Below are 25,487 nucleotides of genomic sequence, written 5' to 3' on the forward strand. Positions count from 1 at the left end.
GTAGTCTGAACGTATTTAAGGGTGGAATTGGTATAGCAAGAGAAAAGTAGCATATGCTTCTCTAACTGCTGGAAAACCGATGCACTGGCATCGGTTAGACATGCATAGCTAACCTGAGCGTGATATGCCCAGCATCCGTCAACAGCACTAGAAAAATACCCCCCCCCCAGTCTTAATTTTCCAAGCAAATTACCATTTGAAGACAAACACATCATTACTTTAGAAGAAGACCATGCTATGGGGTGTTCTACAGTAAGAATATTATAAATCTTTATTTTATTTTTTTAGCACAGAGGGAAGAAAGAGAAATCATTTCAGGATATAAGTAAGTTGAATAATATCTCTTTGGCTAGAAATAAAGCCAGTTAAAAGAAAGACACAGGGGAAGTGTTTCCGAACCAGTTGGAAGCCTGCAACGGTTCGCTCAGTATCATGATCTATGCGTTTGTGCACAGAAGGAATTAAAAAGCAATAAAGAGAAGGTTGGGGAAGTTTCCCGTGGGGATACTTTGTGTTAAACGGTGCAGTAGGGAAGTAAATTCAAAATGGACCAGGCATGTAAATCTTTGGTGGTGGCAAGGGGGGCGGTCGAGAGGGGAGTGTGTGTGTGTGTTCAGGATTATATTCTGGGCAGTAAATGTCAGTGTCCTTTCACAGTAAAAGTTTGTGCACTCCTATGGTGCTGGAGTAGACTCTTGAGAGTCCCATGGACTGCAAGAAGATCAAACCTATCCATTCTTAAGGAAATCAGCCCTGAGTGCTCACTGGAAGGACAGATCCTGAAGCTGAGGCTCCAATACTTTAGCCACTTCATGAGAAGAGAAGTCTCCCTGGAAAAGACCATGAAGTTTGGAAAGATGGAAGGCACAAGTAGAAGGGGACGACAGAGGACGAGATGGTTGGACAGTGTTCTCGAAGCCACCAACATGAGTCTGACCAAACTGCGGGAGGCAGTGGAAGACAGGAGTGCCTGGCATGCTCTGGTCCATGGGGTCACGAAGAGTCGGACATGGCTAAATGACTAAACAACAACAAAAAGAAATAACAGTGTGTTTTGAAACCAGGCCACAGGTTCGTCATGAGGGGCAATACAGTTCATAATGCTACCCAGAGAGAGAAGCCCAATGTAGTGTAGTGGATTGAATTTGTACAAACCGAGGTTTGATAAATGTCAATATTACATAATCTAGTAACAAGTACATGTATACAGACCAAGTGAGATATTCAGTAACAGTAAGAGGAATGGGAAGGGGCCATTCCTAGTCACATCACACTCAATTGTCCAAACACTGAGTCGGTACTCTCACCAGTTTTCTGACTGGGGCTTTGCCAACAGCCCTGGTAGATAATCAGATGATAAACCAGCATGTTTGCAGTGACCATTTCTCCTTCAGCTGGAAATGAACAAAATTGATTGTCTGGACCTATTTTAGTATTATTTTATTGTATGTTTTATACCAGCATATAAACTGGAGTACCACTATGGGGGTAGTGTAAAAATGATAATATACATAAATTAAACAACCCATTGGCAATAAAGTTGACCAGGTATCCAGAATATAAAAAGGTAAAGGTAAAGGGGCCCCTGACCATTAGGTCTAGTCATGACCGACTCTGGGATTGCGGTGCTCATCTCGCATTATTGGCCAAGGGAGCCGGCATACAGCTTCCAGGTCATGTGGCCAGTATGACAAAGCCGCTTCTGGCGAACCAGAGCAGCACATGGAAGCGCCGTTTACCTTCCCGCTTGTAGCAGTACCTATTTATCTACTTGCACTTTGATGTGCTTTCGAACTGCTAGGTGGGCAGGAGCAGGGACCGAGCAACGGGAGCTCACCCCGTCATGGGGATTCGAACCGCTGACCTTCTGATCAGCAAGCCCTAGACTCTGTGGTTTAACCCATAGCGCCACCACAGCCACCAATTTTAAATTGGGTGTGTGTGTATGAAAACAGTACAGAAAAAGATAATTCCCAAGGAATAAATATTCTTTTACTTCTCCCAGTACTTTGCAAAGCCTAGAATGGTATTTTATTGGCTTCACAGACTTGGCAGGAAAGCATTGTTAGATTCCAGGTTGGCAACACTGCCGTACAGTTATTCTATCCAGACTGGGAAAGTGGGCTGTTTTCATTACTTGCCTGTGCACTCTCTTTGACGTTCCTTACACTCTTTTCCCCTTTAAATGTACCCGATCCCAAACCAACCATTGAAATTCAGAGGTAAAGATGTCATTTTAAAAATTCATGATCCATTAACCAAGGAACGTACCCAACTGTAATGGTATAAATCAATCAGACTGAAGTCTCCACTGCACCATCATTCTGTCAACCTTCTCCCCCAATATTCTCAGCACTGTGGGATGCCTGCCAGGGAAACATAATAAAACAGCTGGAACATAAATAAATAAAATAAAGTTCTTGACCCCAGAAGTTTTGGTGTGTTTTCCCTTGTTCTTTAGTTTTTAATCTTTTCTCTTTTCGCATCATCCCCCATTTCCCTTAACTTTGTGAGTTCAACCTTATTCTCTTGATATCTTCCGCAACACTCCCCGAGATCATAAGGAACAGCCGCTGTATTCTGAACTGCGTTATATATCTTGTCTAAATAAAAGAAGAGGGAGTGTGTCAAAATCCAGCTCTAGGTGACTAGCCATTTAGTTACCATTTTTACTATTACAGACATTATGAAAAATAAGTTCACCAGCCATTAGTAGGAACGCAACAACAAGAAGCTCAGATGCCATTGAGGAAAGGCACTAGTCTCTAACAGGCACAATTTTACAGTGAGGAATGAGAGGGCCTTCTTCGTGGTGGCTCTCTGGCTCTGGAATGCCCTTCCACTGGAAGGTCAGCTGGAGAAGATTCAGATGAGCTTCTGCCTGCAAGCAAAAAATAATATTATTCATCCAGGCACTTTGAATAATGAAGAGCAAGCTTTTAGTTTTATTGTTCTCCTGCTGCTGCACAATTGTTTGTTTTATTGGGCTGTTTCTACTCATGGTTGTATTTTATGTCGTATTGCATTTTGTGCATTGTTGGAAACTCCTGTGTTGATGTGATGAAGGGTGGGCCAAAAGTAGGGAAAGTAGACTACACTGGACTAGAATTCATTCATAAGAATGTAGTCTGAAGCCAAGGGAGCTGGGGTGTGTGGTCCAGCAACCACATCTAGCCTCCTTCCAAGCTTTCACCTGCAGGGCAGAAGTAGTAGAGGGAAGTCCTTTTCCACATTTTTCCATGCACCGGGAAGAATAGGAAGAAAATAAATAGGAATCAATTTAACAAGCTCCAGGGTTGGTGTGGTTTGTTCCCTGGTTTGAGGGTGTGGTTGGGGAACTGGGAAGGCATTAGATCAGGGGTCAGCAAACTTTTTCAGCAGTGGGCCGGTCCACTTTCCCTCAGACCTTGTGGGGTCTATATTTTGGGGGGGAAATGAACCAATTCCTATGCCTCACAAATAACTCAGAGATGCATTTTAAATAAAAGGACACATTCTACTCATGTAAAAACACATTGATTCCTAGACCGTCCGTGGGCTGGATTTAGAAGGCGATTGGGCCGGATCCAGCCCCTGGGCTTAGTTTGCCTACCCATGCATTAGATCCTTCAGATCAAAGCTTTTTCTCCTGCCCATCTGATGTTGGTATGGCAAGGGCCACAAAAATTTCCAAGGTGGTGTGGAGAAGGAATCTGACAATGCATCTCCTTCTCTGAGGTTCAAGCTCTGAAGTCAGAGATCCCATGCTTCCTGTCACCCTGGGGTGCCCCATCATGGGCCATAGGGTTGTAGTAAAGAAATAAAAAAAATTACTTAAAAAAGAAAAACAAATTTTGCTTGAATCCCTGCTTCAATATAACCTTCATACTACTAGAAGGAGGCATCCCACCACCTCATAGGATAATGGGGTTGTAGAGTTGGAAAGGACCACAAGGGTTATCTAGTACCATTCCCTGCAACGCAGCATAGGAATCTGCTCTATGCCTAGTAAGACATTTGGTACATCTAGCTCAGTATTGTCTACCATAGTTGGCAGTGGTTCTCCTGGGCTTCAGACAAGAGCCCTCCACAGCCCTACCTGGAGTTAGAAGGCCTACATGGCAGACAAACTGGTTTATTGGTAATTTTTCCCCTCAGAGAAACAACTGAACTCTAGAACAGGCATCCCCAAACTTTGGCCCTCCAGATGTTTTGGACTACAATTCCCATCTTCCCCGACCACTGGTCCTGTTAGCTAGGGATCATGGGAGTTGTAGGCCTAAACATCTGGAGGGCCGCAGTTTGGGGATGCCTGCTCTAGAACCTCTTTTCCACACCAGAGCTCAGTCTTGAAATGGAAAGAATATCCAGGTATCTGCCAAGTAATCATAACCTGCCCAGACATACTTAAGTTTCAGAAGAGCAGCCAGAGTAGAGGATGTAGGCTCTAGGCAAACTCCAGCAACCACCCCCATGATGTGAAAAACCTAAATCTGTTTAGATTCTTCATGATAGGCAGCTGTTAAAGGCATGGAAGAGAGCCAGCTTAGAACAAAACTGGCAATATTGGGGACATTTCAGAAAGTGGGTTAAACAATGGCTGGTGCATTTTAGTCCTCCATAGTGTGAATATTGAATAAAGAATTACTGTATCACATAATTACAAAAACCTAACCAAAATACACACAGAGTTTAGTGAATGGGCAAAAATTAAAAGTGTTAACTTAGATAAGGGCTGTTTAAACCTCTAGCAAAGCCATAATAAAGGAAGCATAGCAAACAGCCAATTATAGCTAGCCTCCTTCATTTGGCTATTTCTACTCGCTAATCTGTGAAGAATTGTTACAGGAAAATTCATTCACTTCACCTCTGAAGCTGTGTTTCTTCCTAAGGCAACATTGCAGCTTCTCTATTAATTAGAAAATGGCAGCACATAAATGGCATTTTGTGGGCTTCTCATTATGCTTCTGCCAGATTTCTTCGAGGCATAACACAATAGATATGATGACTAAAATTATTATAATCCTTTGAGAAACTAGGCTGGCTGGATTTCCAAGGTAACGCTGGGAAACAACGAATGACGTACTCAGAGACCAGACCAAGCATACATTTGAGGAGGAACCATATTCCACGGCTGGTAGAACGCACATTTCACATGTTTATCAGTTCAGCTCAGTCCCTGGTCTCTATAAAGGCTGAGTCAAGGCCAGGAGTCAGCCCTGAGGGCCACACTAGTCCTGGCTTAAAGAGGAGAGAGCCCCACAGGGCGGTGGAAGCAGCGGAGGAAGGTGGGTGTGCGGAGTATGGGCCGCCCCAGGTGTCATCACTGGGGGGGGGGGGACGGGACAAAATGACAAAAATATTTTTTAAAAATATATATATATAAAAATGGGCTCAGAAAACTTTTTAGTTCAGTCAACAAATGTAACAAAACACGGCTGGCACTGGAGGGGTTGGCATTTACTGGAGGGCCTGCAGCATCCCTGAGCCACGCATCTCTCCTGGGAGTGACTTGGACACCTGCAGGCTCCACGCTGCCAGAAACGGCAGCATGGGACTTGCGTCTGCTGAGGGGGAGGCAGTAGAGAGGCTCCACGCAGCATGCCCTGTGGGCGCCTCGCCCCATCCCCAGCTGCAGGACGTGTGCGCTGTACCCGGCACCCGAGCGGCTAGCTATGCCTCTGCCCCCTTGTCTAGGAGAACCCAATGGCTGGGTTACTCCTGAGTCTGAGAATACCTCACGGCCAGGAAGATGTTCCAAGCTGTCAGTTCTGATCAGGGTTGTTGCCGGCAAGCACAGATGTGCCTGGTTTTAGCACTAGCATCCCCGGACTCTTTTTCTCCCATCAAAAAGCTCTAAGGTAGCAGGGCTGGAAGTAACCGCCCACCATCATTCAGTGTAGGTAGCACTGGATTAAGCTGTTCAATGGTCACTAATAAGGGCATGCAAACCTTTTGATTTGCACATCTTGAAAGGAAAATCCCCTTTTGCAATTCATATGGAGAACTTTGACACAATCACAACACGAGAGCAATGCATCATGCAACAGACATCTTTCTCTTTGGTTTCATGGGAGTCTTTAATTCTAAAGTCAGATTTAGTCAGATTTAATAAACTTCTCCAGCCAGTTAAGCTAAAAAGAAAAGAAAAGAAAAGAAAAGGGCATAATCACAATTCAAGGAAACTTTCCAACCAGGCAAAAAAAAAAAGTATTACTCAAGGATTGTGCAGAGAGAGGCTGGCGCTGGTATATTCTTGCAAACAAAATGCTTACATCCACTGGGGAGAGAAATGAAGCTGTGTAAGTTGAAGGTTAAATTGCATATACAAATTTGATTTGGCCGTATAACACTTGTCCTAACAATGTTTACTGTTAGCCACTTGAATAGTGTTTTTGTCTCTCCCCAGTTTTCTTAGCTCATTCCTGTGGATCATTGCAGCAAACTTAAGGTCTCTAGAGGAGAGTCCGACTCCACTAAATAAAGATGATCTGGGTGATTATGGTGCATAGCAGCTGCAAAGCAACAGCTGGCAAAGAGGAAAGAGACATGCTGGCTGTTCCAGTAGGACTCCAAAATGTGTGATTCATAAAAGCAAGACATAGAACGAAGAAGCAGTCCATGACTGGGTGGCCAAACTTGCAGAGCCTTCTGGGTAGAAAGGGCATATCAGAAGCAGTGAGTGCTAAACTGGAAAAGCCTAGTGTTAATGATGAAGACAAGATGTTGAGTATGTTTATGATTTCTGCCACTCTTTGCCCATAGAAGTAGGAGGGCAAGCAAAATATTGCTGAGAGGGCAATGATATTTCTTAAGCAGCCAACAGCTCAACAACCTCAGTTGCATTACAATTTCAGAGGAACTCCTTGGAGCTTAATGAAGGTCAAGGATTAGCAGTGGAGCTCTCGATGCCTGCATATGGCATGCTAATGAAATGCTGTTGAACATGTGCAGAGTATCTTGCACTCACTATACCTGAAGTTGGGATATGGGCTGCCTGGCCAGATCAGTTATATATTTAAAGGAACCTTAGTCTCTGGAATAAGGCAGTGAATAAAAGGGCTTTGTTAGGTGAGGGGCTAAGGAATGGGAATCACAGGCATTGGCTGGGCATTTGATCAGTGTATTTGTGGATGGAAAAAGCCAGGAATGTCACGGAGGAATAATTATTCAACTGTATGGAGGAACAGCTGAGGACTTTGGGGTTCAGAGTGAGATTTGGTTGCTTATGGACAGAGCTTCCTTCTTCCTGTTTGTGGTTGTTGCTTCTGGACCTATATCCCAGCTGAGTTGTCCCCGTCCCCCTGCACCATGTAGCTGTTACCTTTGCTGACATCTCGAGTTGGGAATAGACAAACCCTGTGTGTTTTCCATACAACAGCCATTTTAATATGTTGTACATTGTAATGAGATTGGGCTTAGAATAAATCAATTTTTGCCACCACCTCTTTGTGAAAAGAGACTGATAAAGTTTGATTAGCTTAGCCTGGCAAATTTGTTTGTGCAGCAGGGAGGGCCATTGCATTGGAGGTGGCCAAGTATAGGTGATCTGTTGCCACGTAAACTAAATAGGGGACATGCCTTTCGTTCCCTTCCTTCCCCTGGCTGGAGGTGGTGTTACCTGTGTGAAAGAGAGCAATAAACTGGCAGGCCCTGAAAGTGGGGTCTGAAAAAGGCAGAAGCCAGACTCACTTTTCAAAAGAATCAAAAGCCATGGCTTTGGTGGGTTCCCTAGAAATCTGATAGGGACCAGGATATGGTAGAGTTATGAAGCATCTGGTGCCTTCTACTACAACTCCCATCAACCCCAGCCAGCAGAGCTCATGGGATTGATAGTCCAAAACAAATGGATTGGCAAAGGCAAAGGCATATATATATATATATATATATATATATATATATATATATATATATATATATACTTTTAGCCTTATGCTCAGTCTGTTAAAATATGTGCTGGGCCTGGGTGCTGGGAACCCTGAAATCTCTTAACATTCAGAGATTGGGGTGTGTGGAACAGCTCATCATTTTCCATCAGAACTCTGACCGGCACACACAGGAAAGCCTCACAATTATTCTGTAAGCTGTTTTAGCTTTTACTTTTTAAAAGGCGGTATACTTAAGAGCAGTGCTTTTTCCTGGGGAGATGCAGGGATACGATTCACATTTTGTGAACCTAAGTTTGGCATCATTGAGGGGCAGTATTTTAACACGAGTAGGAAAATGAGAGTACCTCGAAACATTTTTTTTAGAAAAACAGCACTGCTTAAGAAGCTACCCTTGGTGGACCTTCTACTTGTAATAGGGCTCTTGGGAGGAGGTGGTCTCTGAGAGATATCAAGCAAAAAAATCTCTAGGATATAAAACACCATCTTGTGGCTGTAGAACAACAGGGAGCTGCTGAAGACATTGGAGCAAAATGGAAGTTTTCAAAAGCAATAACATTGATGGGCAGATGAGCTTCAGTCTGTGGCATATTAAAAACTCAGAATGAGCACTTTCCACATTTGCTTAGCTTTGGTATTAAGTGTCAGCCACTATATGAATCCCCCTTTAGCTATGCTACAGTATCATTTGACATAATATTAATGATTCAGTGTATTTTAATAACAGATATTGATTTTGTTCCAGGTTGCTATGCTGGGATTATTTTTAAAATGCTATGCTGTTTCATCATTAGATGGATGTTAATCAACTTCTATTGTTGCCTGTGCAAACATAAAAGCAAATTTAATTGCTGTGGGTAGGGAGGCCTGTTCCCTCAAAACCCTCTTTGTCTCCAATACTTCTGCTGCTCACTTCCTACCCTTAACAGCACAAAGGAATCTTTGTGAAAAGCAAATACACAAATTAGTTGTGATAATGACAAAGCCAGATTCATTGGTGGGTATAAAATAAGCGAGTTTTCCTCAGGACTCTGGCAGCAATGCACAGCTAAAGAACTAATTCAGTCAAAACAAATCTTTCACTCACAATGTAGACTGAAAAGAGAGGTTGCAACATTTAGTATATGAAAAGGAGGCAACTTGTTAAATCTAATACTTAGCAAGAAGAAAACATTCAAGGATGTAATACACCAAGATGAAAACAAACCACATCTACATAGCAACAGTTGATCCGAGAGCGCCCTCTTCTGCTCTCGGGAGAAAACTGTTGTTTCTTTTTGAGGCAAAAATATTGATGAAACATCATTCTTTATTAGGTGTGTTTTCCCCAAAAGTCTTGCCATTTGGGGGCGGGTGTGTGTGTGTGGAACAGACAGGCATTCAATTCATAATGCACTGGTAATCCAGAGACTGGATTATACCACTTAATGCAGCAAGGGGAGATATGCTCATATAGATTCATAGAACTGTAGAATTGGAAGGGACCATGAGATTCCTCTAGTCCAACTCCTTGCAATGCAGGAATCTTTTGCCCAACATGGAGCTTGAACCCATGACCCTGAGATTAATAGTCATGTTCCATTGAATGCCTGTCCATTTTTAAAAAATCCATTTAGAAGACTAGCTATCATTGAGAAGGCTTGCCTAATACCTCCCTCATTAACATGTTAGTTTTCTATGTGAGGGATTCATGTATGTGTGAAGGAACATTCAACAACTTGGGAGTCTGAAGTGATGCGGCCCATACATTTAGTTTTTTAACCACCTCGGTGAAAATTCAGCTGAAGCTGGTCCTGAATGTGAAATTCTAGTTTATTTATTTAGTTTGTTTACATTATTTATTAGCTGCTCTTCAGCCAAAGCTGTCATGGTAACTTATGAATAAAAACATAACATTATTATTATTATAATAAAAAAACCCCAACACATTGCAGAAGACAGTTCAAATTGCCAAATTGGACAAAAACACACTGTCCAATCTTCTGCCCCCCCCAGCAGTACATGTGGGCTCCCATTTGGCTCCTCTTTCCCTATCTGTGGTCTAAAACACTGAGCCTCTTGGGCTTGATGACCAGAAGGTCGGTGGTTCGAATCCCTGCAATGGGATGAGCTCCCGTTGCTCTGTCCCAGCTTCTGCCAACCTAGCAGTTCGAAAGCATACCAGTGCAAGTAGATAAATGGGTATCGCTGTGGCGGGAAGGTAAATGGCATTTCTGTGTGCTCTGGCACTCATCACAGTGTCCCAGAAGTGGTTTAGTCATGCTGGCCACATGACCTGGAAAGCTGTCTGTGGACAAACGCCCAGCTCCCTCGGCCTAAATGTGAGATGAGCGCCGCAACCCCATAATTGCCTTTGACTGGACTTAACCATCCAGGGGTCCTTTAGTTTTACCTTTTCTAGCCTAATCTCATTCTGGCTACATTTCTTATTATAGTCACCATGAAATAGCAACACTCTGCCCACCTCTATCTTTATGTGCCTAAGCTACAGCCGATATTGATTGTATGCCTGTGCTTTCGCATCAAGCTGTTGATCTAGATTCATTGGTATAGATTTTTCCTTCAAAACACAATAGAGTGTATTATGGCACCTTAAATAAGCAGATTTATGGCGACATAAGATTTATAGACTAGAGTCCACCAGAAACAACTTTTCTTTTTTGTTTCAACTTTACGTACAGCTCTGCTTCATTGATCACTGCACATTTGTAGTCCACCGGTCAGTATGCCATGCCCTCTGTACATGTGAATGTATAGGAATGTGGTTCCTTTGACTAGTATATTATGCCACATATTGCTTTTCCTTGCACAGGAGATTTATACTGGTATCAGAAAAAGAGAATGATCGAAACATGAAGAGCCATGCATGATTTTCCCCGGGTATGAAGCCCAGTCTATAGATGGAATGGTGCAGACACAGCCTTTTCACACACAAGACATTCTCCACCGGAGAAAAAGTAGCACATGCAACAGCCCTCTGTATACTGGATCCATCAGATTTCCTTGTAAAAGTGGCAACACAAATTCTTACATTTCTTTGCAGATAAGAATGCAACTATTATATCATCCCCGTGCAGCACAGTAAGGAGATCGTCTTTCAATTATTCACCAACGATATTGCAATAATTAATTCATGCAACAACCTGTTTAATTAGCCAGGCAGATTTTCTGCTGTTCACAGCAGGACGTTCTTCACAGGAAACCCCACAAGATGCCTTGAATTGTCTCCTGGCGTTAAGCTGATCCTACAAGTGTTGCCTTTTTAGGGACAGCAATGTGCTAAGCTTATCATAAAATATATCAATAATTGACCCTGTTACCTCAATAACACAGCTAGAATATTCAGAGTATCCACTGTGATATTTTGAGTATGAAGTCATCAGAACAGAGTGGACTGAAAAGTAACTCCCAAGTATTTAAAAATTTTAACTTGTTCTTTTACAGGTCTTTCCAATAAACCTGCTATAACTATATATTCCTTTAACACCCCTGTTTGAGAAGATCTCTTGCAAGTTTTTAGAATTTAGATGGTGTGTACTGCACTAATGTAAGGTGCGTAAGAAAACACTCAGTGCTGGATTTTCTCTAGGCAGATAATTGGAAATGCACAAGCAGAATTAAGAGGACAATACTATCTCACAGGGTTATTGTAAGACAGTGGTGGCCAAATGGCCCTCCAGATGTTTTGGGACTACAATTCCCATCATCCCTGGCCACTGGTTCTGTTAGCTAGGGATGATGGGAGTTGTAGTCCCAAAACATCTGGAGGTCTGAGTTTAGCCACCACCGTTGTAAGACTAAAATGGAGAGTTGAGAATCAGTGTTATGTCACCCTGAGCTCCTGGCAGGAAATGTGGATTATAGATATGATAATAAAATTTAAAAATAACAATTTTTAAAGCCTATTGTAGCAAAGTCTTGTGGAAACAAAAGTGAACAAATGCATTATAGCAGGCATCCCCAAAGTTCGGCCCTCCAGATGTTTTGGACTACAATTCCCATCATCCCTGACCACTGGTCCTGTTAGCTAGGGATCATGGGAGTTGTAGGTCAAAACATCTGGAGGGCCGCAGTTTGGGGGTGCCTGCATTATAGCATTTTGCAGACCAGAGTGAATCAGATGCTAGGGTTAAATAAGCATTTTACCAGCAGGCTCCATTGGCTTTCTTGGAGGAGGGTAGAAAGCCAAGATGTGAAATTCTATTAATTACCTGAAACTTTATTACCACTAATTATATACTGGTAGTTAAAATAATAGGTACGGTAGTTAAAATTATAGGATTCACCAAAGCACCCATCTTTGACCTCTTCATTTCAGGGCATGAATTTATTTGGTAGTGCTTAGTACTTCCTTCCAAAGACACACTGATGATCCAAAAGGCAAATATTTATTAGGGGGGGGGCAACCAATAAAGGCAATGCACACAATTTTCAGCACAGTAAAACTGCTACCCTATTCAAACCTACTAGTAAGTAAGCCTCGTTGAATTCCATGAAACTTATTCCCATATAAGTGAATATAGGATTGCAATTTAAATCACTTGATCTGATAATGCCTTGGTAAAGGTAAAGGGACTCCTGACCATTAGGTCCAGTCGTGACTGACTCTGGGGTTGCGGTGCTCATCTCGCGTTATTGGCCGAGGGAGCCGGCATACAGCTTCCAGGTCATGTGGCCAGTATGACAAAGCCGCTTCTGGCGAACCAGAGCAGCACATGGAAGCGCCGTTTACCTTCCCGCTTGTAGCAGTACCTATTTATCTACTTGCACTTTGATGTGCTTTCGAACTGCTAGGTTGGCAGGATCTGGAACCGAGCAATGGGAGCTCACCCCGTCGTGGAGATTCGAACCACCGACCTTCTGATCAGCAAGCCCTAGGCTCTGTGGTTTAACCCACAGCGCCACCTGCGTCCCGTAATGCCTTGGTACATCTTTTAAAATAATGTTTAAAATTGTTTCTGATTCAAGAGATGCCATGGTCTGAATATATATGTGTGTGTGTGCAGATAGATGATAGATAGATAGATAGATAGATAGATAGATAGATAGATAGATAGATAGATAGATGATAGATAGATAGATAGATAGATAAAAATAGCAACAGTTTCTTAGTAATCCTATCAACATTGTGACAATGTTAACTGCTCCATCTAAATTGTTTTGGGAGATGTGCCAGTTTATAAAACAGCCTTCCTCCAGAGTTGTCCTAAATAGATAGGTTTTCTCATTTAAAGCCACCCACACATCTAACCAAGAAGACAGAATAGTTAATTGCCTCCATCCATAGTGTATAAAAGGAAGGGGCTCAACAAAAGTGCCAGTAATTATTCTAATATTTTCTTCCACTTGATAAGGTAGGCATTTCAAGGTCTCAGAGAACAATGGTGGTGGTATCTTGAATGCTGTATGGGTAGAGGAAGCCCTTGAGATATTATGGTCCTGAATTCTGGCCTGGTGTTGTTGTTGTTTTTGCTCCAAGCCACGATGATAAGCCAAGGCTTGTTCTTGGCTTACCTATCATGGTTTCCTTGAGCAAAGCAAGCAGTGACCACCAAGCTGAATATAACAATGAGCCAGGGATTGTGGTTTGCTACCTCTGGGTGCTAATGTGGAGGGGGAAACAGCCATGGTAAATGGTTAACTATTGTTTACTTTGACATGTGAACTGGGCCTGCAAGTATGGGGGACTGAGACCATCAGATTTAAAATCACAGTATAGAAAAGATGCAGGCTTAAGCCTTGTGGAGACTGCATCTAGGAAAGGCACCCATTTTTAGTATCTTCTTCACCAAAAGCCATCCCATAATTCTTCCAAATATTCATTAAAAACAAGTCTCTTGAAACTTGGAGTAGTTTTCTACAAGGATTTAGTGTGAAATTCCGTATTCTGCTGGTTGCATTCATAAGTTCAAACTTTAACATAGTGATTTTTACTGTTGTGTGAAAACATTTAATTGGCACTGATAGAGCTTTGTTACATAACATCCTTGAAAGTCTATGCATTATTGACAATGCCAAAGGCAATAAGATATTGAAACTAACCAGGTGGCATGGGGGCAGGATAACACTTCCTTCTTGTTTTAATTTTCAAACATATTAATCATCACAGTTTCATACTAGTGTTATGCCAATTTCAATTTTACAAAGCTTTACAGGTAGTTAAAAAAGTGTTGTGCCATTCAGTAAATGTTACAAACAATAGGAAAATGCATGCTAAAAATGAGGTCAATTTTAAAAAATACAGTCATTTAACAGATGACCAGCAATAGATTTTATACTACAGTAGTCTTAACAGGTGGACAGGAATTTAACCAGAAACTCAACAGAAAAACTACTCAATAAAATGACAGTCTTCTTTTGATATCGTAATGCCCTGCATTTTCCCTGACTTAACTCTGTGCACCTGTTCCCGTTTGCTACACTTGCCACACTATTCCATGAGAGGTTTTCAAAAGCTTAGAAATACAAATAATAAACCCAGTAAAAAACATTTATTATGATAAATGATAATGGGAAGGAAAGCCGGGCATAATTGTCTATGTGGTATGGGTTTTTAATATGAAAGCAGTCAAATATACAGAAGAGTCTCTTCATCACTGCCATTGGTGAGTGACAGCGGCTGTGTTTACTTTTCTCCTCTTTTCTGCCTCCAGAGGTTTTGGTGAGCTTGTCTGCGTCAGCCTTGTTAATCTTATCAGCCTTGCAACTGTTGGCAATTGCTGACAGGACTCCATTGATCTCCTCTTCAGCCTCGTCATCCTCCTCCTGGTAAGAATCACAATTGGACAAAACCACTTGTTCATCAGTTCCATAACACACATCCTTTAAATATCAGCCAACAATCCATTTTATCTAAGGGCTACAGATATACCAGTGCTTGGAACAAAACTAGTTCGGTTTAATAAAGTTCACTGAATTCAAAAAGCTCTGAATTACACCTGAAACTAATGCCCATATTTGCCTGCTGAATGGAACATGTATTACATTTGTTTGGGGGCAGAATGATTTCTAGGTCATCTTCAAATTCATTCTCTTACATGTGTATTTTTTCTTCTTCTTTACTCTTTAGACTCTTTGGGACTTGAAGCTTAAAGATTATAATTGTGGGGGAAAGTAAATGAAAACCATTCACATTCCACTGTGTGTGTTTCAATGTTTTCTTAAGCTTCTTAAGGAAAAAAATTACACTTCAGCTCAGCAGGTTTTCTGGGCACAGTGGTGGAGTGGATAAGGACCAATAAGCTGGGTTTGAACCCTCCCCACAAGGACTTCTCCATGCACAATGATGAAGAAGGCAAATCTACATGTGCCTTCCTTTACAAAAAAAGGGGGGGTCTTTTCTTCCTATTTGACATGAAAGAAACATCTACAACAGGCATCCCCAAACTGCGGCCTCCAGATGTTTTGACCTACAACTCCCATGATCTCTAGCTAACAGGACCAGTGGTCAGGGATGATGGGAATTGTAGTCCAAAACATCTGGAGGGCCAAAGTTCGGGAATGCCTGATCTACAATGACCTTTGATGTTCAGGGAATCTCATCTTAGTCATGGCAAGTAGGTTTTGGATCTGGCCAGATCTTCCCTCAGCTATTTAATTCTGCATTTTATTCACTAATCTTCTCAACATTAAAGTGGATCAGCTTCACTTGTGACTTTTCATTACGGCATAAACAATAATGTTTACATTGCTTAGACACTGGCACCGTTACTTAGAAAATAAAAATACAAAATGCTAAGGGAAGCAACCTCCTTAACACTCATTGTAAAGGGAAATGATATGGATGATCATCTATAAACTTTTATGGACCCATCTACCTGGGTTGTGTTGGGGTTTTTTTTTAGAATGCATTTTTTTCAGTTGGAGATATCGGGTTTTTTATGCTGAAATGATTTTTTTTTTTAAAAAAATTGTATTAAGCAGCAGGTTTATTGCACAGCGGGAAAGGATGCTAACCACACATTCTTTTTTCTTTTCCGGTTTTCTGAAACTTGTTTGCAGGTGGCTGATGCTTTATCAGATTGCTTTTAGCTCCTTTATGTTCCCTAAGAGGAAGCTAAACCATGTGTGAAATCCAGCATCTGGCATGACAAGTTATCAGCTTAGTGTCTGTATGTTAGAATACGCTCTTCTCTAAGGAACCTTAACAAGATGCGTTTCTAGCACAAGTTTACTTATCCTATTGCCCTAGCGAAGAGAAGAAAGAGAATCTGTAATAGAATGACAAATACCTATCTGCTATACAAAATGTAGAGTATCAGGGGACATTTAAAAGACTGCTGAGGGGCTCAGAGAGAGAGAGAGAGAAAAGGGGAAATTAAACAGTTTCGCATTATGAAAATCAACCTTGCATATCAAAAGGGAGCTCAACTTTGGAGCGTATTTTTAAATACTAATGCTATTTACTCTGCTCTCCGTTTCTGCTCCTAAGGAGAGAATAGCAAGCAGATGGCAATATCAAAGGATATAAAAATCAGTTGCAGGATCTATGGAAAGCAACTGTACAGCAGCTGAAACCTACTGGAAATGGCATCTGCTCCTGCTTCTTGCTTCTATTAATGGATGTGTTTGTTCGAATCCAACAGTCCACAGGATGGAGAAAAGAGGTCGCTTTTGTGGGAAGTTATCCATTTTCATGGTTTTCTATATTGTACTGTCTACTAGAGAGCGCCACAACATTTATTAGGGATGGGACTTGTCTGTAAGGGCTCTACACTTCTTACAATCATTTTCCCATTCCTCTTTTTGTCCGCTGTAAGATTTTGGACGGTGCAGGCCAATGAATTGCTAGCAGCTAGAATATATTTCTCAGGATTCGTTTAGGACTGAATACAGGTTTCTCTTTCTTCCCATTTTACCTTCTTTTGCTCTGGATGATGGAAGCACAACATAAAGGCACGATGGCATTTCACACTGCTCGGTGGCACATAGCAGTGCTAAAGTCCTTACTGGTAGCAGAACAGTGTATATTCAAACCTCTCAGGGCCCATTCAAACTTTACAGGGCAATCAACAAAGTTACTTGTCAACTGTAGTTCTCTCAGTAAAGACCTGTAAGACCAGACGTGTGCCTGTAAACACACTTGTCTAGCATGTCTGCTAGTTCACACAGAAAAATATCCCCTACAAAGCCCCAAAGGATTCACCAGGAGACCTGGAAGTGCCATGTGGCAAACACAGAGGTTGCTGTCGCCAACACCTGATCTACCTGTGCAAAACAATGAACCACGGCAGTTCAGGAGGGGTGATGCCAGTTTTGATTGCACTGAGCTTCCTGCAAGTAAAAAGCAAAACAAAAGCTAACAAACTGGGGAGAAATATTCTACCCCAGTCTAAGCCCTGCTGTGCTGGTTTTTCATCTGCAAAACCTTTTTTTTACATCAAGAAACATTCCGAAATGTGATGTCCCACCACAGTCTGAAATGACACTCTGTTCTACCATCTCATTCTGTTTCACGCTGGATCAAGACCATTGTGCTCCTGAACCACACAATAGTCACAATAAGACCATGATTTATTTCAGCTTTTTAACACCGCTTTGGGGGCACAGAAACGGCCTCAATGCAGTAATGACCAATAAATCAAAATAAATCAAAAACACAAATTAATACCAGACATTAGCTATCTTTAGCAGCAGCACATGAAAAGCTCAGGCGATGAGACAACATTAATAATAAAGACAATCTTTCATGGTCTTTCTGAGCATTGAAAAGCAAATGGTCCTTTATGCCCACTAACTGCTGATGGTTTACAGGGCAGAGCTTTCCCTGATGATCTCACCTAGCATTCTTTTAAAAGTGCTGGGTCCGAGCCATATAGGATTTCAAAGTGATGGTCACCACTTTGAATCGAGTCCGGAAAGAAATTGGGAACCAATCTGCAGTGAATAATGGCAGAAGCAAGGCGAAACCTGGTCATGCTACAGCAGGCGGGGAATGTACAGCATGTTGTAAAGAGCTGCTAAAAGTTGGAATCATGATGTGCTTTCATAGCAGAGGAAGCAATGGACAGGAGGGATTGAAGAGAGGCTGTGGAAGTCAGTAAATGGGGGAATTAAAACAAAACAAATACCTTTGTGAGTTTCTTCATTCCAGATCGATTAAGGGTGCAGAAATGAGCTACTGCATACTCCAGTAATGCGCCAAAGATAAAACTAAAGCAAATACCCAGGTAGACATCAATTGCCTTGATGAAGCAATTAGCATTAGGAAGTGATGTCCTGGCTCCCATCATAAGAGTTGTCATGGTGAGCACAGTTGTAACACCTACAGAAGCAAAACGAGACATCAGAGGTGATCTTGCATGACTAGCAAGCAACACCATCTCCTGCTGCCTCTGAGCAGAAGCTGCTGAACATTTACTTGACGGTGAGGTCTTCTGTCATCTCATTTTAACCCACCTCATTTGAAAGAAGATGCAGAAAATGTTTAACGTATGAAGATTTTGAGGTGTTCAGACTACTTTGGATAAAGTTTAAGGTAAAGTTCTGCACCGTGGTGAAAAAGGAGCAGAGTGTTTTATTATTGCATCTCACCTATTACATTATTGTATCTCACCTATGCAGATTCTGGCTGGCACTGATGACTGGCTTATCCAGAATGACACCCAGGAGAGGACAACCAGCAAGCTGGATGGCACATATGTTTCAAGGATAAAATACAGAATGTTCCTCTTGAGCTCAAAATGGAAGACTAACTTTGGATAGTGCCCTGTGTAGTGAATAAAGAGAGACATGCAACAAGTCATTTAGATTTCTTGACAATTTCTTCTCCATGTACAAGTTTAAAAAATATTTTAAAGCTTCAGATCAAATCTTTATTATTATGACCAGCATTAAAAAAGGTAAGAAGCACACAGAACACATTATTTTAAAGCTTCACAGTTTTTTAAAGCATACAATCACCAACTTGCTAGTTCACCCGTCATACTTATATCTAATTTCTATTTAGTGTTTGCCCATCACTCTAAGACAAACCATGGCTTAGCGCATATGTGTGAATCTGCTGGCCTCTGAAGAGGAGGCAGAATTCACTTTGTTTCTCCCCATGCTTTTCAGGTGAGTGAAACATGGCAGCTAACCCAAAGTTTGGCTTAATGTGGTCTCCTGAGATGGTCTCCCCCTTAGCCACAAGGGCTAAGCTGCCAGGAGCGCCACGGCGATCCACCTAGGGGGATGCCACAGCGAGCTGCCCACGGAGTCCGCCTGGCAGAAACAAGCCCCAAGCTGCCGTTTCGGACAGTGCAGGGCGCGAGCCACTGCGTCACTCCCAGGAGAGACTTGTGGCTTGGGTGCATTGCAGGCCAGGCCCCACGGTACATGCCGTCCCCCACCGTGTGCCATTTTGTCACCCCCTACGGCTAGACACCACACACCCCTTCCTACACTCCTGTAAGCTGCCCAAAAGCCTGGAGATACAGCAGAGCAGGTACAAGTTGCTCCTCTGGGGCCTATGACTGCCCAGCTCAAGGAAGGACTACCACCCTGCCAATTTCATCTGATTGTAAAAAACACAAATGTGAAATAAGATTTGCCTACTGAAATCAATGGGAAATGATTTAAATAAATTAATAAAACCTTCCCCTCTCTCTCCCCCACTCCAATCAGGCACACAGTGAAGAAAATGGCTGAAAAAAGCCATGGAAATTAATCAAGCCACCAAAGGAAATAATGACATGAATTGTAATTATTAGCACATCCTTATATTTTTTTAAAAAATCCTGGCTATACTTCGTTTATTGTTAGAAAATATAATCCTATATAAATGAGAACAATGGCCTGCACTTTGCTTTTCTTTGTGTTGTTTACATATTCTCTCCCTGAAACATTCAGAAGTGAACATGTATTTTATTTTGTGATGAGTGAACAGGTTCTGCTTTCTCTCTGGGCAGAGCAGCAATATGGAATCATTAGCCTTCTTTGAGCACGATGGCTAGCCTGTAGCGGAAGCAGCGAGGAAAGCAAACAGATGCCACTTATGTAAGAAGCAAGATACTGTCTGAACATGAAGTCAGCTAGTGGAGATCTGTATTTTTATACCTATTTATAGGCATTTGCTGTTTTAATGTGAGTTAGGACTTCGAGTCATCTTTAGTGGAAGGCAAAAGATTTATACGATCTGAGCAGAAACCAGAGTATAAAATAAAAATGGCATAATGCAAAAGCATATTATTGAGTTGTGAATCACATATGTAATAGCTGAGGTGGTATGTAAAAGAAGCTCTATCTTCCGTGGAAGAGCAAATGTGTGCAGCATCCAGAAGGAAAAGAATAATAATAATTCAGTGCATCGGACTGTTCTTATCACACTGAGGCATGCAACCCGGGGGGGGGGGGGGGACTGGCAGCCTTCAACTGTGAGAACCAGGATTTGCAGAAGATGCAGCTCAGAGAACCTATTAATGGTTCCATCATCTAACAGCGTAGTGGCCCCTGCAGGGAGAACATTCTTGGTGGTGGCCAGAGGCAGAGCTTCATGCTCCACCACTGGGGGCGGAGAGCAGGTGCACTGCCCCCAGGGACATGGCGTGCGTTCTGGGGGTGCGGCACGCTGGTGCGCTGGGGCGGGGTGCACGATTTGGGGGCGTGGCGTGGCAAACACAGGGGTGGGGCGTGCGTTTTAGGGGCAGGGCGGGGAGCCGCAATGGCGCCCTTGGGGTCATGCTGCCAGGGGTGCCCCACCCCACCGCCCCTATCTTCCTACGCACCTGGTGGCGGCCCCCAAAGGATAGAATCAGCGGCCTGCCAAATCCTATCAATTTCAGCTTTTAAATGAGCTTTAAAGACATATTTATTTAGTCGAGCTTCTATTGTTTAATATGCTTACTTTATTTCATTTAGTTTTACTGGTTGTTCTAATAGATTTGAGGGGTTTTTTTGGGGGGGGTATTCGTCTTAGCTTGAAAGTTATGTGCAGATGTTCTCCTAACCATAATAATATACTGCTAACAGAGACTGTAATCCTGTATACATTTACTTGGGAGTAAGCCCCCTTGAACTCAGCAGGACATCTGAGTGGGCATGCATAGGATTCAGATGACTTGGTATACAATAAAGGTTTTTAGTCAAGCAGTCAAGGTCCAGCAGCACAGCCAAGTTTTTAAAATTCATCATCATCACCATCATCACCCTAAATTTATTTAATAAACTCAAGGTGGCATATGAAAGATATTCCCATGCAGTCTGCCATCCAGACACTGGCCAGATCCAAACTTAGCAGCAGCATCTCACTATTCAGCAGCAGCATCTCACTATTTCATGTATTTCACTATTATCTTTTTATTCTGTTTGAATGCTGTGACATCTTTTAATTGCTGTGTTTTATATGCTGTTGGCCATTCTGTGTTCTTTTTTTTTAAGGTATAGAACAAGGATGTTCAACAGGTCAATCGTGATCTACTGGTAGATCCCCATGATGTTTTGGTAGATCGTGGCTGATCTCTGGCTCCCTTTCCTCTACGTCAGTAAATCTGACTCCTGCCCTGCCCCCTTGTCCCGCCCTCCATTGTTTGAACTCAGGAAGGGAATATGGAGCTCCCTCTGTGTGGCTCATTTCATCCATAGTGGTGTTTTTGTGAGTGAGTTAACCTCAACTTCCCTTGCCTTCCTCCCCCCAAAAAACAGCACTCCCCTCTCCCCAAAGAAGCCTGCACCTTAAAACCCCAAAACCTGTCTTTCCTCCTCCCCCAAAAACCTGAAGAACTTTGAGCTGAACCCTAAAAAAACAGGGGTAGATCACTGCCAGATTTTAATTCTGAAAGTAGATCGCAATCTCTTGGAAGTTGGCCACCCCTGGTATAGAATATGAGAAAGAAAGACAGCATCATCATCTGCCTTCAGACCATTCCCAGCTAGCTTTATTGAAGTGAACTGGAAAAACAGAAAGGTCAGGAAGTAAGTAGGATTTTGACTGTAAATGAACTCTTGAAGAGTTACCTACCTGTTTCATAGACAGCTTCAGAACTAGAGGTGTAGTGGTCTTCTACTGTGTACTGCGCCAATCGAAGGGTTTCTAAGCCTTTAACGGAATCATTTCCCCTCGTCCAGTAAAACGTGACATCATTTATGTTATAACCCCCTGGGAAGAGAAGAAGAGAGGAATTTTACTAAATATAGAAAATGTGTTTGTTTCCATATATAGTATATGTCTTCTATGTTCTGGCAAAGCTTCTGTTAATTTCACTTCATTTACTGGTTTCCCAGAGAATCCTGGACTTTAGGATTTTAGTAAATGCCTAGAAAATACACAACAGGAAAACAAAAATCAAGAAATAGACCTCAGCCTCTAAATATTCCATGCTTCACACAGCTGCACAACAGATTGTTTCCATTTTTAAATCCAAAATTCACCTTCACAGCTTAAAGTCCCCATCCCTCACCTTAAATGGAGATATTTCATTTAAAGATCATCTGAAAGAGCTTGTGTGGCTACCTGTCTAAATTCGCGTATGAATGCAACATTCACTTATAAATAATATGACTAAACTTAAAATGTACAGATCCAGAGGTCGGTTTACACTCATTTTTAATATGTGTAAAATCATACAGGCTGGCACTCTGCATGGTAAAAAAAAGGGGGGTAGATCTCAAAATCCCCCTCCCATGTGAATAAGCCAGAATGCTTGCATCTCTTCACCAACAAAACACCTACACAGGGGGGAGTGTTCTGCTTGTGTTATCAGTGTATGTTTTATGCTGGAGGCATGTCTTGAGTTCTGGGGGCAAATCATGACTTCTGTCAAAACCTGAATATAGGATTGCTCTGCTAGTAACTTTGTGAAGTGAAGAAAGGTAGGATCCTGTGCTGGCAATGCAAACACTATGTTATTATGAGAGTAGGGCTGGGCAAATATGTCCATTTTGGTTCCTCTTAGTTTCTCATTTTCCCAATCTTAAGTTTGGTTCTCCATATTTTCACATGAGAGTACAGCTTTTTAGAAAAACAAACATATATCCTGATGAAAATTCATCAGCATTTTAGTGCAAATTCCTCATATACACATTTTTGCAAAGCGTTCCCCCCCCAATAGAATGAGGTTTTCTTTGTTATTTTCACTAATACATGCATTTATATGCACACCTTACCCTGGTATATGTTTATTTGAACACATTACTTGGCTTGAGAACTGCATTGCAAAAATTGGAGAAGTGCAACTTTCAAAGGGTGGCTCTGTTTCAGTTTTGTATTGTTTCAGAAAGTGTGACTCATGTAAGTTCACCTGTAAATGTGAACTAAACTGAATTTCTTCCCCCATTGTGATGTGAGAGTTGATCCTGTAAACCTCACAGTGAAATACTTCCCACTGAAAGCTATCCATTTGGGCAACTGCAAAGGAGGTCATATTGTTATATTGGCCTATGAGAATACTGCCCAGTCTTCACACATTTCGCCGCAGTGAATATACAAACAGTTGCTGCAGCAAATGTTAATTATGAACATGAATATCAATACTGTTCCTTGGTGTCCTGCGATGTATACTGAGGTCTGCAGCACAATGACATTTACGCTGATGCGCGAAACAGCTTGAAGTGTCACATTAAACAGATTATAAAATGTTTCAGTTTCAGCCCCCCCCCCGCCCGCCCGCCCGCCCAACTGTGCAAATAGCCAAAGGAGAGCAAAGAATTTCTCTGAAGCCCTGGAAGACTAAAGAGAGTGCTACTCATCCATTTGGCTTCAGTAAGCCCCCTCTGCATTCTAAAGAGCAAAGGCAAGCGGAATAAAGAGGGGATTTACAGGATATTCTGCTGCGAAAACAAAAACTGATTTGTAATTTTATTAATTCCCTTTGTGGCTGCAAAGGTGGTTTTAGGCGCACAGGCAATGTGAAGTTCCTTCTTTTCAGAACTCTCCTTGGAAAAGGCAGAAGACAGGTGTCAGGCTACTAGAATCCAAAGAATTGGCTAGTTAGTGCAAATCAGTACACAGGATCGCCAAACCTCATTTTCCCGCCCCTGGCACTCCCATCTTCTCAGGGTTCAGCCTTGGTATATTCACCCCATCCAGTCAATCACTGCTGCCAGACTCCAACACCTCCACAGCCTCCCCTGATTCCAATGGAATGGAGAGCTAGAGCTGTGTGCCATTAGCTTACTGATGACCCTGCGCTCCAAATTAAGCCTGTGCTCCATGGCTCCCTCTCTCAATATCTCCTCCTTGCCTCATTATCCTATTTCCTCTGCCCATTTTAAATAAACAAATGAGTTATTAGAACAGACTTAGGAATAGCATTCCATTCCTTCACAAAGTTTCCAGAATTTAAGTGGCTATCTGGCCAGACAAACCTCTAAAATATTTTTATATTCATATAACCCCTTCTTTCAGCTTCCCACATCTCTGCCTGTTCCCTGTGCCATAGAAGGTTCTGTTTTAATTGTTGTATCCCACCCACAGACCTTAGGGTGAAAGGTGGGGAAATCATCGCCATCATCTCTTGCCCCAAGGATTGTTGTTGTGTCAGGAGACAATGGAGGAGTGTGCCTTTGTCAGTGAAGTCAAACTGTTAGAAGGTTACAGCACCTGCTGGGGCTGCAGAGACCAATACAGGAGAGACATGTTTCGTTACAGCCAGGGCAGATGAAGGCATCTGGTTGTCCTGCTGCAGATGCACCACTCCTCTCTGCACTCCTCCCAGTGGTCATTCCTCCTCTGGTCACTGCTATGGATGCATGACCTGACTGTCTCCAGGAACTGCACTCATCTGCCAGGGATTTCCACACGGTGGGGTTGATGTTGCCAACCTTCATGTCATGTTTGCAGACATCTTTGTAATCCAGAGTTGATCTGCCAACAGGCCTGGTGCTTGAAGCCAGCTCCCTGTAGAGCACATCCTTGATGGGGATCCTGCCATCTTCCATTCTGTGGACATGACCAAGCCAGTGTAGACGTTGCTGAACCTCTACCATGTTGGTCTGTCCTCCGGTTACTTCCGTCCTTTCCACCTGTTAATCCCTGCTAAACCAAGTGTCCTTGTCCTTCACAGAAGCTACACTGAAGATATTCTGGCAACTCTGATCTCCGAGAAGCCGGCATGTCCATGCACATTCTGTGCCATAAACCCAGTTCAGATCATTGGTGTCAGAAGCTTTCCTTCCAGCTAAGGTTGTGCCTGCATGGGAACCTCCTGCTTTTTAATGTCTATGGCCTAGAAGGTCATGAACTGGCAGGATGACGGTGAGGAGGAAGAGGATCCTGGCAAGGGGGGATAGCCAGGACTAGGACACACCAGGGCAAGCTGGGTGACAGATGGTGAGGGGATGCAGGACAGTAAACAGTAACCAGAGTGGCAGGACCCATCCTCAGAGCCAGAGGGCCCCCTGTCCCCATGAACATGGTGGTCTCTGAGGCATAGTGAACAGCAGGAGTGGTGCTCTAGGAGGCTGAGGCAGGCAAGGGCCCACAGCCCAGCTCCCTAGTTGGCCAGGTGGGGCTCATTGGCTCTGGGAGGAGGGGTGTGATTACTCAGCTGGAGCAGACTCTGAGCAGGTGAGGGTCACCTGCCTCATCAAGCCCAGGTGCTGCAATCAGCCTGCACAGTATGAAAAGGAAGCAGAGCTGAGGTGCTGCGTCCGCCTTTGTTGATGGACTTTGGCCTGGATGTTCCTGGGCCTCTGCAGGACTGTGCT

The 25,487-nt window shown here is 42.7% G+C and overlaps 1 protein-coding gene and 1 long non-coding RNA gene across 2 annotated transcripts in view; one reads left to right on the forward strand and one right to left on the reverse strand.

The window, feature by feature from the left end:
• Window positions 1-14,544, forward strand: part of LOC148685644 (uncharacterized) — a 61,701-nt gene extending 47,157 nt beyond the window's left edge. Inside the window, exon 3 of the long non-coding RNA XR_015950061.1 lies at window positions 14,519-14,544. This is a non-coding gene — a long non-coding RNA (uncharacterized LOC148685644). The remainder of the gene's footprint in view (window positions 1-14,518) is intronic.
• The window catches only part of LOC118096324 (gamma-aminobutyric acid receptor subunit pi-like), a 31,714-nt gene continuing 20,019 nt past the window's right edge, over window positions 13,793-25,487 (reverse strand). The window contains exons 6-9 of the mRNA XM_035137989.3: window positions 21,802-21,939; window positions 18,421-18,573; window positions 17,936-18,129; window positions 13,793-14,630 (exon numbers count right to left, since the gene is read on the reverse strand). Coding sequence (XP_034993880.1) covers window positions 14,322-14,630; window positions 17,936-18,129; window positions 18,421-18,573; window positions 21,802-21,939 — 794 coding nt within the window. The 3' untranslated portion in view covers window positions 13,793-14,321. The remainder of the gene's footprint in view (window positions 14,631-17,935; window positions 18,130-18,420; window positions 18,574-21,801; window positions 21,940-25,487) is intronic.

This window comes from Zootoca vivipara, chromosome 5 (genome assembly GCF_965207765.1).
Source record: "Zootoca vivipara chromosome 5, rZooViv2.hap1.1, whole genome shotgun sequence".
In the NCBI taxonomy this organism is placed as follows: domain Eukaryota; kingdom Metazoa; phylum Chordata; class Lepidosauria; order Squamata; family Lacertidae; genus Zootoca; species Zootoca vivipara.